A 17,477-nucleotide genomic window follows, 5' to 3' on the forward strand; every position below is an offset into this window, starting at 1 on the left:
ATTTAGATTGAATCAAACTTGAACTTTCAATTTTATGTTCAAGGCCTAGGTCGTTTTTTAAACTGACTCAAAATTTAAGCTTAAACCTATTTAATGAACCTAAAATTCATATCCAAGCTTCTCTGAAATTTTAAGCTCAGTTTAACCCTTAAAAAAGTATAAATTTCGTGGAATCCCGCCCACCTGTGATTTTGATTAATGAATTTCATGAAGGGGAAATTTTTCCACAAATGGAAATTGGTTAGAAGAGATAGATGGGGAGGATTGAGAACCTAAAAGGCCTAAATGCTGATAGATGTGGGCTCCATGGACCCAAAGACCAAACTTTGAATCACCAATACTACCATTAAAGACCAATTCCTTAATGGGGAATTACCAGTTTCATAATTCATTCTCCACTGCCATAATGGAGAAACAAAGAACGGGAAAAAGGGAAAATTCATTTCATTCTATATGTATATATATTTCAGTAAGTCATTTTCATATCAAAAGAAAATCAACTAAGAGTGACACTCACGTGCTGAACGCTGACTGATCATCATCTCATCGTTGTGGGTTTCAGGTTTTATTAAGATTTGTTTTTCCTATGAGCTCTAGGCCAGAGGGCTGGGCCATGTGCCTCTGCCTTTGACCTCAACATAACGGGGCAATTGTATTCCTAGACCAAAACAAAGGATGGACCTGCATGATTGAGTTCGTTGAGCCTGCAATTTTTCTATATTTTTCATCTTGTCCCCGTCAACATGAGCTATCTTTTTGTTCTTACTAAATAATACTTATTTAATCTCTACCAGCTTTATTTATTTATTTTTTTTTGTTTTCTATTTCTTAGTAATAATATGATAATAAATAAGAAATAATTATTAGGAGGACCCAACTCGTAGGCAAAGTCAGACTTGGGGGAGGGGGATAAGGCCAGGCCAGCCCCCAAAGTGCGGTTGAGAAAATAATGAAGGCAAAGAAAAGATTCATTAGATGGTGAAGGTATCCCTTTCTTTATCTTGAAATGTGAAAGGTTTGAATGCAAAGCAAGCTCTCTCTCTCTCTTTTTAAAAGTATTCTACGTTAGTCCTGTCCACCAAATTCCATTATTCCTTCAACAAATCAAAAAACCACTCCACCACAAAAGGCCAGTCCTTTTTATCATTCTTGCTCCCAACCCCCCCCCCCCCCCCCCCCCTTTTTGTTTTTCCTCTTTTATCTCTTAACACAAAAAGGGGAGAATCAATGTTGCAAAAACAGCCCAGTAAATCATCTTTTAGGGAATCTCTCAAAGCTCTTGAAGCTGATATTCAGCATGCTAATAGCCTGTAAGTCTTTCTTTTTTTTTTTTTATGGAGTTGCAATTACAAATTCATAACCTTTATCCACAATTGACATATTGTGGATCATCAAGTCGATTTCTTTACAAGCCATTTGCATTCTTGGTTTGTCCTGAAATGCTGAAAACTGTTTTTCTTTCTGCCTAGTTTCTGTTTCTGGGCATTCCACTTGCCTGCTAATATCTGTTTAGATATGATGCTTTGGTTGAATTTTATTATCGAAAGGCCAACTCTATTGAAGTTGGATATCACTTCTGGTTTGTGGAGATAGGTATCTTTAATAGATGTTGATGTAGACTAGTTCTTGTTGATAGTTCCAGTGGGAAGGAACAGAATTGCTTTGGCTTTTGGTATCAGCATTTTACCTCGAAGAATTCTGTTATTCATTACTTGTTTTTATTAAGGTCTTTACGGTTAGCCATCAAGAGTATTGTCGTCTATCCGTATCTGCCTTTTTCTCTAAGCACATATAGAACATGAAAATTGTACTGTCACAATTCGTGTCACATGTCAAACACAAATAACTTTTTTTTACCGAAACCATATTTCATTTTTGCTAAAATTTTATACATTTTGGCTTTTGTTTCATTTTTCATATCGTCTTGTCGTTTTCATATTAAGTTGTTGTATCGTATTTAAAATTGCCGGTCTAAATAAGAGCTTTTTAATGTAAATTTTGGTTGTGATTTTTTGGTGTAAAATTTGCAGGGCAGCTGGTCTCCCAAGAGATTATGGTGGGAATTATTACCAAATGAGATTATCTTATAGCCCTTTTGCACCCTTCATTCTGTTTTTGATTGAATGGATGGATTATAGTTGTACAGATACCCTTCCTAGTTATTTAGGCCTTCTCCACATTCTTGTATACAAGGTGAGTTAGTATTCTGTTTCAGCCTGTTTTTTCAGTTTGCAACATTTTAAGCAGAAAAAGGAATTAATTCATTGAGGTTTTATTTTTATTTTTGTCAATTTGAGTTTTGAGTTTGTTATTTAAACAAAGTTCCATGATGCTGCCCAGGCATATGTTGATGGAATGCCGGCTTTATCTTCCAAAGATCGAAAAGCCACTCTAAGGGAATTTTATGGTATGTTTTCTCTGGTGTTTCTTGATAACAGAATTCCAATTTGGTTTTTCAGCTTTCATTTTACTTCCTCATGTTCCACTGCACTTACTGGACACCATTTGCAGCTGTTATCTACCCTTTGCTCAGACAACTTGGGGATGAGTTCATTGAATTGGAAGACAATAAGAAAGGCCGAAGTACAGAAGTATTGAGTAGAAAGAGAGTTGAAGACCGCAAGAGGGTCTCTGATAAAGATTTAGAGAGAGATGATGAATGTGGAATATGCATGGAGAATTGCACAAAGATGGTTCTGCCTAACTGTGTGCATGCCTTATGCATAAGCTGCTTCCATGACTGGTATCCCTGGTTCCCCATTTTGCTTTTCATTTTGTTTTTTCTTAGATTATTTATGATTAAACATTTTACTTAACCTTGATTGTTGATTCTAATATTCCTATTGATTTGGAATTGCAGGAATGTCCGTTCTCAATCCTGTCCTTTCTGTCGTGGTAGTTTAAAGAGAGTGAGTTCTAAAGATCTGTGGGTTCTCACAAGTGGCAATGATATAATTGACGTGGTTACTCTTGCAAAAGAGAACTTGTGGCGCCTATGCCTCTACATTGAAAACCTGCCTTTTGTAATGCCTGAGACACATCCATATGTATCTGATTACATGATCTGACAACGAGGTGAAGAGTGTAGTATTGAACCACAGAAAGAAAAAGCCATCGTTCCACATTGTACATACAACTTGGTATGAAGAAGCCTGAGCTTATCTATTGAACTCTTGACCGCCTGTTCAATGGCAGCTGTATATAGTAATTAACTGAGCTGCTGCCTACATGTCACGAGGATTTCGGAAGTAGGAAGCAGGTTACTTTGAAGATTGGTGAAATTTGGTATAGAACAGCCTGGATAAAAGCAGTGAGGCAGGGATTACAAATCTGAATACATATATTTAGCAAGATAATAGATGCAAACTAAAAATAAACAGGTATTCTTGGCATTCAACTCAGCTTTTTAAGAACCTGAGTGTTGGAATGGAAACATAAAGAGATTTACTATCACATGGAATCTTCAGTTTCTGCTTACTGTCATCTGATCTATGATGAATATCATGGATCAAATTAATCTGTCTTGGAACTTGCTCCTCATCAATGAATTCCTATAAAAAAAATTGCCTCTGAATCTGACTGGATTGATCTATCATAATTTCTTAACTTTAATAACAACTTGCATCCTTAAAAGTACTTTGATTGTTAGATAATTATGAATCCAGGGTTCCAAGTTAAGATTTTGCTGGTGTCAATTTTGTTAAAGTGAATTAATCAACAGTTACCTACACTTTAACAGCAAGTAAAAGCTAATGCTTATACTGTAATCTCTGTTGTTCTACACTTCTTTTATACTGTCAATTTTACGTTACTTTGCCTGCATCTCCAAGATACCGCTGAGAACTGCATTATGTACTTGCTTTGATTCTATGTAACTCTTACGGATGTAAGAAATGAGTTTCCTCCCAGAAGACATCACAATAAGCATAGTCTATGGTAACTTATTTTAACTTGGGAAATTGCCAAACGCCAACCTTGCTATTGTTAAGAAACAAGCCAAGTTCAAGCATGTGTCACTGCCTGAGACTCAAGTTCTAGCCCTTGGATTGGACTCATCTACGCTTTGTGACACATTTAAATGCTGGACTAGAATGAATTCCCCAAAGCCATATTTTCATCTATTTTAGAAGATATGTTTCAAGTAACTAATACTTTTTTAATGAAATTATGTTCAATTAATAGTTCTTATAGGTTACTGATCAATATTTAGCAAGTTTTACAGCCATTAATCATCTTCTGAATTCCAAAAATAATAATAGTGATCTACTTAAATACCCCTATAAATTTTTAAATTAATAAATTTATCTTTAAATATATAATTTTTATTAATTTGTATAAATTTAATTTAAATAAACTAAAATTAAAAAATAGAGTTTATGAGAAATTAAACTATTTAAAATTTTAAAATATTAATTCTAAAAATGTCAAAAATAATTGACTAAAATATTTTTAGTAAATATTTTTATAAACTTTAATTTAAATAAATTTTTTTATTGTTAGACTTTTTTTATAATTAGACTAAAAAATGTTAAAGTGATTGACTAAACCCTTAATAAAATTTTAATTTCAAAAATATTAAAAGTGATTGATTAAAATACCATTAGTAATTTTTTTATAAATTTTAATTTAAATGACTTTATTTTTATTATTAAACTTCTTTTTTTAGTAAGTAGAATGATTTTTCACATCAAATGAAAATACAAATAGAACAATATCAAAGGTTAATGAGTATGAGAATAAAACAATTATATAAAATTTGCTTCTTTAGTTGTTGTAAAAACAATTGTATATGCAGAATATGTTGATAACTAAATTCATTAAAAATAATCACAATTAAGTCATTTAAGCATTTTCTATTTTTTGTCTTTCAATTTTTTATGTTAATATATTAACTCCATATATATGATAATAATTTTATTATTTATATATTTTATGAGTTGATCATTTTATCATTGATAACATAATTAAATCTTTTTATTCCCTTGAAATAATTCTTTAATATATCATTCTTGCATTTTAGTATGATCTTTATAATTAATTTCTCTTTCGTATTTTTTCTTTAGAATTTTATAATTATTATTCTCATAAACAAAAACAAATATCATATCAAATGCAAATCAATTGTACCCTTCACCAACAAGTAACACTATGTGATTCATTAAACACTTTAATTAGACTTTTCATATGTAAAATTAGATTATTTAGAAGATGACGGAGCTACCAATAGCTTAGGATTGAATTCTATCAAATTGCTATAATAATTGTTCACTTTGATTGAAACAATAATTAATTTAATTTTCTCTTAACTTTTATCTTATATTGTATATGATTAATTTATATCTCAAGATTATCTAATCTTTCTCAATTATATTAAATTGCTTTTTTTTTTGTCATCCAAGTGGTTGAATGATCTAATGTGAATTATTTTAAATAAAAAATTATCAAGTGAAGTAAAATTAATTATTTTTAGTGAAATACTTTAAAGGGTGACAAAATTCATTAAAATTATCTTTTAAATGTGTTTATACTAAAATTACATTCATTCATGAAAATTTATGTTGTTAATACTAAAAAATCATTATAAATTATATAAGTATTATATAACAAGTTTGTTTTTCTTAAAATTAAAATTTTCTTAATAAAACATGACAAGTACCGAGATTATGAATTTATTTTATTTTATTTTTTTTAAATTATGTATTTTAATATTTTTATAAGATACAAATTTTTGTATAATAATTTTTTTTAAATAAATGAAAAATTAGGCTTTTAATTGATAGAATGTACAATTATATTCAATTGATGGAAGCATCAATGAAAATTATTATAAATAGAAAAATGAGATGAAAGTTTGATTAGTTATGCATAACTCTATTTTTTTCCATATGATAAAGAAGGTTAATGCTATATAATATTCAATGAAAAATATACAAATGTATTGGTTTCAAATTTATTTAGGATTAATATGAAACTCTTTTATTTGGAAAAACATTGTATACTCATTTATTTTCTCTTTTATGTCAATTGAAAAATATTTATTGCTATATTAAAATTTTTAAAATTATCATATTAGGTAATATTTGTTCAAAAGAATTGAAATTCATTGAATTAATTACCACTATTACATTTAATATAAAAATATTATTATAAATTATAATTTAACTAAACTTAAAAGTGATTTAAAAACATTCATTAGCAAAATTCATTTGATAAATTTTTATTTAATTGTATATTTAGTATTTCAATCATTTTGAATTTTAACTTTCATAATTTCAAGTTGGATTTTAGATTTAGAATCAGCTACCAATTAAGTTGAGTTAAGTTTTATCCTCTACTTTTATTCATAGTGTATTTAATTATTTACTTGTGCAACTGAGCAAATTTGACTTAATAATTGGTGCATGATTCTCTTTATTTAAAAAACTAGATTCAAATCATCCTAAATCCAAATGAAAAAAATATACTTAATTACCTATAATTATAATTTCATTTTAGAAATACTTTTAAAATTAATTAACTAATTCAACCACAAAGATAATAAAAATAAGACATTAAAGATGAAGGAAAGAAACTTAAATAAAAAACTTTTAAATTATTATAAGAGATGAATAAAAAATATTAGATTTTGATTGAGTTACTATTTCAATTACGATTTTAGTTATGATCAATCATTTTAGGTTTTAAACAACTATTAAGTTGTCTTTTAAAATTAATTAAAATCGAGTTAAGTTAGTTCATATTTATAATAATGTGTATTATACTATTTTTAATTAAATTAAAATTTAAATTGAATAAAAAATTTATTTATACTCAATTTGAGTTTTCAATTGTTTAAAGTTTGAGTTGATTAATCTATGTTATTTTAGTTATACTTTTATGTCCTTGGTAATAAATTTTCAAATAGAATGAGAACATAATATAATAAAAATTTAAATGAAAAAATGATGGAGATGCTAATAATAATTCTAGAAGAAAATCTTTATATCCAAGTCCTACATAAATTAAAAGATAAATCTTTTTTTGAGGATTTTGAAATTTATACTACAAAAATGTTAATATAGATCAACGAGTTTATAATCGTTCATTTATTGATTAATTTGTTGTTATATGGGTTGAGGGAAATAATTCAAACATTTCATTTGAAAGAAATATTCATCCTAAATCCAGATGAAAAAAAATATACTCAATTACTTATAATTATAATTTCATTTTAGAAATACTTACAAAATTAATTAACTAATTCAAACACAAAGATAATAAAAATAAGACATTAAAGATGAAGCAAAAAAACTTAAATAAAAAACTTTTAAATTGTTATAAAAGATGAATAAGAAATATTAGAGTTTGATTGAGTTACTATTTCAATTAAGATTTTAGTTATGATCAATCATTTCGGGTTTTAAATAACTATGAAGTTGTCTTTTAAAATTAATTAAAATCGCATTAAGTTAGTTCATATTTATAATTATGTGTATTATATTATTTTTAGTTAAATTAAAATTTAAATTGAATAAAAAATTTATTTATACTTCATTTGAGTTTTCAATTGTTTAAAATTTGAATTGATTTTAATCTATGTTATTTTAGTTATATTTTTATGTCATTGGTAATAAATTTTCAAATAGAATGAGAACACAATATAATAAAAATTTAAATGAAAAAATGATGGAGGTACTAATAATAATTCTAGAAGAAAATCTTTATATCCAAGTCTTACATAAATTAAAAGATAAATCTTCTTTTGAGGATTTTGAAATTCATATTACAGAAATATTAATCTAGATCAGCGAGTTTATAATCGTTCATTTATTGATTAAGTTGTTATTATATAGGTCGAGTGAAACAATTCAAACAATTCATTTGAAAGAAATATCATAATTCATACCCATTTAGGAAAACAACATAAAGCTTAACGTTATTTAAATTTTTATGACCTCTTACAAAATTTTTTATTATTTCCCAATGGAAAAGTTGTTTGGTATCCAAAAAAAAAAAAAGTCATTTTGAATGACAGTAATAACAATAAAACAACAATTAAAAACACACCTTTTTTTTGTTTAGTAGAAGAAACTTTTTATAGAGAATGCAAAGATAATTATTTTGAATTTAATATTTTTTAAAATTATGGTTTGTTTAATTTTTATAAATTTTATTTAGTGAATTTGTTCTCATTAATTTTATCACATATATAGCAAAATTCTTTACTCTAAATTATATACTTAAAGATAGAATCATAAGACAAATTTATTACTTACACTGGTGACAAAATACTTCAAAATTTTTAATCTTTTATATGCAATTATATTTCACTAACAGATATGAAAACATATATACTAATAATTCAATCAAATCATTAATAAAACTTATTTTAATATCTACGATTTTATCATGAACTAAAAAATTTGAAGAATATTTTAGAAATGTTAATTTAATATATATTATATATTTATTTAATTTAGTTTTAATACTTGCATTAGTATCAAAAGTTATGACTTTAACTTATTATTACATGTTAAACTACTGATAGTAAACTATAAACATTTACTCATGCTTTTCAAGTCATTTACATTTAAACTTTTTTTTTTTTTACCTTACGAATTACATCATCTAGCATACATTGTAATTACTTTCTTTTTAGATATGCATAAATCAATGATAACATAGTAATGGATACTTAATAACTTAGTAATTAATTATTAAAAACTTAAATGTAATCAGTATAACTTAATAGTAATCATCAATAATTTAGTAGTAAATTAATAATAATTTGTTAGCTTTTTAGGTGAGATGGTGATCTAAGAGGAGGGGTGAATTGGATTTCTCCAAATTCTTCTCAAACAATGATTTCAATATAGTTGAATGAAAATTAAAACAATAAGCACTTTTGATGAAAATATAATGCAAACAATAACAATTAATGAACCTAAAATCAAATATAAACAATAATAAATTGTAAAGAGATATGGATAGAGAAATCAAATACAATGATTTATAAAGGTTTGATCCTTCTCCACAAAGCACTTACGTCCTTGCTTCTTGGTTGTCCACACCAAGGCTTCAATCCACTATTTTTGAGTTGAAAATACATTCTATCTTTTTCTTTCTATGGCTTAAGATAGAAACCTCTACCTTTTGTAGTATTTTACCAATCTCACTACAAAGCTCTCAAGAGGATACCTCACCTCTTGTTCTCTTCCTCATTGTATATCAAAGGTAATTTTACAAACAATAGAAAAACCTCTGTAAGGCTAAGTGTTTGCTAAGTTTAAATGCAACAAAATGATGAATGAACAAGAAATATAATTTGGATATAATAAATACAAAGATATAGACTTTGAAGCTCTAAAAACTCTTGATTATTTGAGAGAATAAAAATATGGCTTGTTGGCTCTTACTCTCTTAATTCATCAATCTTCTTAGTGTGTTAGAGTGCCTAATTTATAGAGAAATTGAAGAAATAACCATTGGGAATGCTTGGGAGGTGAAAGAAACTATTGAATCCTTGATAAAATAGCCATTGGAGATGTCTTTGCCTGACCCAATTGATCCCTTCCATTAGGGGATCGATTGGTTCATGTTTTGAACTAATTTACGCTTGAAAATAGCCTAACCCATCGATCCCTTTTTGTAAGGGATCGATTGGTTAAAGGGGTGATCGATCCCCTACATAGGGTGATCAATCCCTTCTAGCTTTTTCAACACAAAGTTGCTTTCTAGGTAAAAAAGCAGTTGATCCCTTCTATAGGGGATCGATCTTGTCCATTCTGGGTGGTAGTCTCTTGTTTTATACTCTACTCACTAATTTGATTGTAACTTGAGTTATAAAAATCCAAATTACAAACTATTTGAAGATTTAGAAACTAAACTTAAAGGGTTTTTTATCCATATAAAGTTCATCACCTAATTCACTGTGTACAAATTATAGTGAATTTTTAAATTTACCCATTTAGTAATTTTTAGATAACTACAGAGTGTCTAGTAAAAATTCAAAATCATTTCTTAGAAAATTTAGATTTAGATTTTGTTTAATCCATTAGAAAGTAGACTCAAAGAGCTTTTCAACCATATAAAATTCAAATATTAAAACTTTATGAATTAATATAGAAAAATAAAATAAGTTCAATATTGGAAAACTTTGTTCTTGTAAAATAACTTTTTTAAATTAATCTATTTCTCAAAACCAATATTGTCAAAATTGTATTAAGTAAAAAATGAATAAGTTCGCTTTAAAAACAATAATTGAACTTTCATTTAAACTCAAATAAATAATCTTTAAAGGTAGATTTGGTTTGAGAAATATGAAAACAAAGAAAGGTTTGTTTAAGCTTTGAAAATCATATTATTTATTTAGTACCAAAATATAAAACTTAAGAACATGTACTAAATAAATCTTTTTCAAAATCTTGTTCAAGCTTATTTAGCTTACTGTTTTGTTATTTCAAAATAAGGATCAATTCAAGGCTAACAATCTCTCCTTTTTTTATATGACAAAACTTAAAGATAAATTTGCTTGATGAAAGAAAACTTTCTTTGAAACATTTAAGATTTTGAAAAATATTTTGAAAAACTCCCCCTTAAACAATGCATGACAAAACTCCCCCTTTAATTTATGCATCTTAATCCAACACAACTTAACAAACATATGTTAGTCAAATATATCAAATAAGCACAATCAAACATATGCATGTCAAGCACAAGCAAATTTGTCAATATGATATTTCTCTCCTTTTTTGTCATAGCAAAAAGGCATAAGCATATTAATGAGCAAATAAACACGAAAAGGCATCATTAACAAATATATTCATGAAACATTTCTCATCATTTTTATTTATGCTCTTTATACCAAATATTTAAGCTCATATATCAATTTCTATAAGCATACAAGAAGAAATATCTCTAAACTTTCTCCTCCTTATCATAATGGTTTTATGTTCGCCCAACGAATTTGAAAATAAAATAAAAAATAATAGAGTTGCCACCAATCTTTTTTTGGTTAGGTGCGATTGGCCACCTATTAAAATATATTCTTTTAATAAAATCTTAAAATTAATTAAAATTTATTAAAAGGATAATTTTAGGGTCTGCGCAACAGTCTAAGTTCGAGAGTCGATTACGTGTGGGGAAGGATTAACACCCCACAATACCCATTCAAAATAATACCAATTAATTACGTGTTATCTTTTAATTTTGATAAAAAAACAATCTCATTTTCGATGTTTGAAAAATAATTTTCTTGATTTATTATTTATTATTTATTGTTTCATTTTCATTCGAGAAAACTAAATTAGAACCTTTTTATTGAAATAATTCTTAAAATGTTCTAGTACGTTGGTAACATTAGAAGAACTTTTTCTCACCTAGAGAATTCTTAGGCATTGTTTCTCGGAATACCTTAGAATCTCATCCTTGGAGGCTCAAATTTACTTTTCGTAAAAAATTATGTCGTGTAAATGATAATATGTTAAATGCACATATTTTATTTTTATTTAGAAATTTTATTAAATTATATTAATTTTTTCATTTAAAACTTTGAAGAAAATTGAATTTTTATTATATCGAAGATTTTTTATAAATATTTCAATACACTGATAATATTTTAAAAAAATCTTCTCACCTAGAAATTTCTTAAAACATCTTTACTCGAAATACTTTTAAAATCCCATAATCGGATAAACTTTTTTTTTCTTATTTTTATTACTTATTCTTAATTTATTAATTAATATTTATTATTTTATTAAAGAAAAGAAAATTTTTATTGCATTGAAAATTTTTTATAAATACTCCAATACACTAATAATATTTTTTAAAAAATCTTCTCACCTAAAGATTTCGTAGTTATCACCACTCGAAGTATCTTTGAATTTCATCGTCGGATAAAAATTTATTTTTTCTTATTTTTTATTATTTTGTATTGTTATTAAGTTTATTTTTTATTTAATTTTTTATAAAAAAATTAACAAAATTATAAAAAAAATTTAGCTACATATTTCATCATTTAATTTAACAAATATAATTATTTTAATATGCATAAATATTATAAAAATAATATATAAAAAATTCAAAAAAAATTTTTTTTAACCTAAACCAATTTAGTCAACGGTCCAGTCAACGCGAGTTTGATCGGTCTGACGACTTGATCTGGTCTGGCTGGTTCGATAATTCAACACTGATTTGGTTCGGGTTCAGCAGTTCGAAGATGGTCCAGTTCAGTTGGATCAGTCAAAAGTTGAAGGAAAACGGGTCTTTAGGTCAGGTGCGTGGACCTTGGGTCGGGTCACGGGTCGACGCACGGATCTTGAAGGGCTAAAACGACGTCGTTTTGAGATTTTATTAAAACGACGTCGTTTTGGCTTTGACAATTTCTATAAAAGGCCCAAAATTTTTTTTTATCATTTCCTCCTTTTTTCTAAAAAAAAAAAAAACACTCCATTTTTTCTTTTATCTCAGACAAATTAAGGGCCGGTGGTTGTCCACCGTGATGGTCGCCGTGCTCTTCGTTGGCGGTAAACTTTGACCACCATGAAGGTTATCTAAAAATCTTAAATTTTACCCATAAACGTCCGTCGACCTTTTGAACACAGATCCGAGCTTTTTTTGACCAAAAATAGCCCTAATCAATATAGCTCGAGGCTCAAACTTTTGATTTTTTTAACTAAAATTGATTTTTTTTTTTAGGTAGCTTCTTCGACATTGGGTTCTTCCCTATAAAGGGATTGTGGCTTTTTTTTATTTTTTTTCGTTTTTGTTATTTTTTTGAACAGAACACATTTTTTTTTGTAAGATCTCCCCTCTTTTTTTTCTTTTTTAGGGTTTATGGGCTTCTCTTTCTCCTTTCCTTTATTACCGATTTCATTACTCTATTTATAGAGCAAAAAGAAGATCAAAATCTTAAAAAATCTGAGATTTTGGTGGCCTAGTATTAAGACGACCATTGGCTATCAGAACGGCTGTTGGTGGCTGTCAGAACTGCTAATAGCGAGCTATGGGCAGCTGTCAGAGCCGCTACTAGAAAAAAAAAGAAAAAATAAATAAATAAAAATAAATAAATAAAATGATGTCTACAGCTGCATCTTTTTGCCTATTTTTAAGGATCAGGAATAAGGCAAAGACAAATAGACAACCATTTTATTTGAAAAAAAGAAACCTTGAGCATAAAACCATTTTTTTTAAAAAAATTAAAAAGTTCCTCCAATCAGAGGCTCAATAACTTTAAAAATTCATTTTGAAAAAAGCTCATCTAAGCAAAGGCTCAACAACTTTAAAAATTTATTTTGAAAAAAGCTCCTCTAAACAGAGGCTCAATAACTTTAAAAAATTCATCTTGAAAAAAACTATCCTAGGTAGAGGTTAAAAAAAAATTAAATCACAAAAAATAACTTCAAATATCACCATCGAAGGATAAGTAATCTCAGATATCACCACCGAAAAGATGTTAATGACTTCGGATTTCGCCACCGAAAAAAATGCAAATGATTTTTTAACATTCGGATATCACCATCAAGAAAATGTAAATCAAATCTTAACACTTGGATATCACCACAGAAAATATGCAATGACTTCGAATATCGCTATTGAAAGAAACTTGAATATCACCATCGAAGAATATGCAAATCAACTTTTAACACTCAGATATCACCACCGAGAATATGTAAATGACTTCGGATATCACCACTAAAAAAATGTAAATCAAACCTTAACACTCAGATATTATCACTGAGAATATGTAAATGACTTCGGATATCATCACCAAAGGAAACTCGAATATCATCATCGAGAAAATGCAATTGAAGCTTTAACACTCGAATATCAATATCAAAAAAATGTAAATAAAACCTTAACACTCGGATATCACCACTTAGAATATGCAAATGACTTTGGATATCGCCACCAAAGGAAACTCAAATATCACCATAAAAAAATGTAATTTAAGCCTTAATACTCGGATATCACTACTGAAGATATGCAAATGACTTTGGATAACGTCATCGAAGGAAACTTGAATATCATCATCAAGAAAATACAAATCAAATCTTATCACTCAGATATTACCACCGAAAATATGCAAATGACTTCAGATATCACTACCGAAAGAAACTCGAATATCACCATCGAAAATATGCAATTGAAGCTCTAACACTTGGATATCACCACCGAGAAAATGAAATTCATACTTTAATACTCAGATATCACCACTGAGAACTTTGAAAGTAATTTATCATAATATTTTTCTTGATTGATGTCGATTTCATTAGGTAAATAACTTTTCTGCTAGCTAGATTAAGCTTAAAGCTCTTATCTTATGCTATCTCGTTGAAATTCTTGAAAATTTTTAATCTTTTAAATATGTTTTTGCATTTTTTTTCTTTTTTCTTCTTTAATGTCTCCAAAATTGACAAACATCATTACGGTGCAAATGACTTCAACTTAAAATGATGATGCAAATGTGTTTTCTTAAAATGATGCACATGAAATGCAAGTGTCTTTTCTTAAAACGATGAAAATGTCTTTTTTTAAAATAATGCAAATGTCTTTTCCAAAAATGTCAATCTGTACATTCCTATCAATGATGGACAAGCTAATGATGCGAATACAAAGTCAAAAAACTCAAATGTTTAAAATTTTCTTTTATTAAAAAGAAAAATCAAAATCAAGATATGCAACTATCCAAAAGTCTTATTGTCTTAAATTTTTCAAAGCTCTTTTCTTTCAATCTTGAATCTTTCATCTCATTTCAATTTCAAATCCTTTCCTTACTGCTTATTTTTCATCAATTTTTCTTTCTTTCCTCGTAATTTGGATTTCTCAACTCTTCTTTTTATTTTTCATCTTCAAATCAAATATGCATATGATTAACTTGATGAAAATAAATAAGCCATCGAACTATGGTGAAACTCAAATGATTAAAAAAAATGTTTCTCATAGTGATATTTTTTTTCTCAAAGTTTTTTTTTTTATTTCAAAATGTTATTTACCTTCCTTAAAAACATTTTATTTTAATTCACAAAAAAAAATTACCTTAATCAACCTTTATTTGACTCTTAAGTCTCTAAAAAATGGTGATCATTATTATGTACATATCTTAACAGAATGGCAATTCCATCTTTTCAAATGGCTTGGATGATTAATTATCAAAATGACTTCACAACTTGATATGAAAAATTAAATTTTTATCCAAGCTTAGCAGCAAATTCTATCGAAAGATTCTTTTATGGTTAAATTAGATTTGACACTCTTTTAGTATCACAATATGGTACTTTAATAGATGTCAAGACCCACTGTGGTAAATTCAAGATCATAGTAGGAAAGGCCAAGATTTTCTATCTCAATCATTGGTTGCAATGAGTTTTATTGTTACAATCTCATTCTTGCTATAGACTGCCCATTTTAGGGTTTTCACCGTAAAACCTTATTCTTTCATTTATTCTTTTATTTTTTTTCTTTTTTTTGACGATTTCATCATGCACTCAAATACTTTTATGAAAGAGAAAATTTTGCAAAGAAAATAAACAAAAGCAAAGTTAATCATGAAGATTCTACAAGGAATAAATTCTTTAGTTCAAGTGTCCATGTTTGATCAAAATGGATTTTTCAGGGTATGTAACATAGGCCAGGGTTCGAGGTTTTGAAGGAATGGATAAATAGGCCTAAAACATGTGTTTGAAGGTGATCAGACCAAGGATCATTTCACATGAAGGATTTTCTTTTAGACATTCTTCTTTTTTATTTCTTCAATCATAACATCCGGTCATCTTATTCTTTTTTTTCTTTTTCTTTCTTCTCTTTTTTTTTTGCTTCCACTTTTTTTTTCTTGCATATGTTCAAAACTCAATTTGTTTGACATTTGCCCTTATAACTTGAGGCATTATTCCTTTGTTGTCGAAGAATGACTTCATCAGATGAATCTTTCTTTGTATTTTTCTCTTAATGTGAAATGTGATCCTTGATCAAGGTTCATTTAGAAAGAATTAACTAGGCTCAAAGGGGTAGAAAATGGATAATTTTTGTTTATGAAAAGATGAAGAAAAATGGCCATTCGTTATATCAAGCTTGATCACTTGTACTGAAGAGTGATTCCCTGATAAACCTAAAATTTATTTTAATCACCTTTTTTTTTTTTTGGATCGTTTGAATATCCAGAGTGCACGATATAACCATCAACATTTTTTATTTTTTTGTTGTTATTTTTTTTCACAACTCATATGACAACCAATCTTTGTCCTATCTTGGTAAGTTAATAGGGTTTATGTGACAATAGAAATCAAGTTGAAAGAGTTTATTTAGGTCCCATTTATGCACATCATCGTCAAATTGGATAGTAGCATAAACTTGATAATTTTGGGACAATCATTCTTTTTTGTCAACATGCCCCCTAAATAAAAAGATGCATTGTGTATTCGTGGCTATGACTTTTTGTTTGAAGCATAGTCTTGACACCTATCAACTCACCAATCATCTAGATAAAAAAAAGTATCATATTAGTATGATTTTTAAGGAACTCAGAAGGTTTTTCCATATTGATCATTTCAGTGTTTGTTGCCTTGATGAGAAGTATCACAAAGTTTAGACTTGTATACTTTGGAGCATTAAGGTTTTTTTCAAGTGATTTTTGGGACATAGGAATATTTTATTCGGATAGGTTCATAATAACGACCACTAATTTTTTGAGACATTTTATTATGATGAGAAAAGGAATTTTTTTATTTTTTTAAAACTTGAGCCAAAAAAGAAAAAAATTTCTCTCAATTAGCATTCAAGTTCAATTTTCATACAAGTTATGAAGTTTATATGCATGTCTAATACAGAAGTGAAAAAGAAAACAAAAGGAGCACATTTTTTATTTTGAATCAATCCACCCCTTTGCAACACCAAATGAAGTATCCATCATTTCTTAAAAACAGCCATAGAATCATTCTTCAATTCCTTATCTATCCATCACATCAATGTTTTAACACCTTTGGTTCACCTCTTTTCTAATATATCAAGGTAGAGAGTTTTTAGCAACACGATGATCACTGTCAGCTTCAAATTTTATTTTTTCAGCTTTAATGAGATCTCTAAACCTGTATTTTAATGCAGAACAGTTCTCTGTTGAGTGACCCTAATTTTTATTATGGTAATCACATCTTGCATTAGGATCATACTATTTTAGGTAAAGGAGTTGAAGGGGCTCTAGATGCATAGGTTCCAAAAACTAATTCTAGATAAGTTGTGATAACAATTTTGTATAAGATATAAAAATATGATCCAAAGTGATTCTTTTTTTTGGTATTTTTTGAGGCTCTCGAACCACTACTTAAATTGGATCTTTGTTCTAATCTATAAGGTGCAGCTAAATAGTTGTATGAATAGCTGGGTGTTTGAAAAGATGACTGAAAATAGGGTGTACAAGCTGGTTGTTGTAGCGACTGATACAGTTGATAAGGATAAGGGATGGATGTGACATTGTTTATTAGTGTAGGGTATAGAGTGAAACCTCT

General features: G+C 27.8%; 1 protein-coding gene across 1 annotated transcript; it reads left to right on the forward strand.

Annotated features, from left to right (window-relative positions):
* The first annotated feature begins 1,191 nt into the window (after positions 1–1,191).
* On the forward strand, positions 1,192–3,854 carry LOC111317461 (E3 ubiquitin-protein ligase AIRP2-like). Its single transcript, XM_022919883.2, has 5 exons — positions 1,192–1,310; positions 2,031–2,193; positions 2,341–2,407; positions 2,512–2,743; positions 2,861–3,854. Exons 1-5 carry the CDS (start codon positions 1,228–1,230, stop codon positions 3,066–3,068), a joined length of 753 nt encoding a protein of 250 aa, XP_022775618.2. The 5' UTR covers positions 1,192–1,227; the 3' UTR covers positions 3,069–3,854.
* The last annotated feature ends 13,623 nt before the right edge of the window (positions 3,855–17,477 follow it).

Source organism: Durio zibethinus, chromosome 2 (genome assembly GCF_047325235.1).
Source record: "Durio zibethinus cultivar Kanyao isolate XHJ-2024 chromosome 2, ASM4732523v1, whole genome shotgun sequence".
In the NCBI taxonomy this organism is placed as follows: Eukaryota; Viridiplantae; Streptophyta; class Magnoliopsida; order Malvales; family Malvaceae; genus Durio; species Durio zibethinus.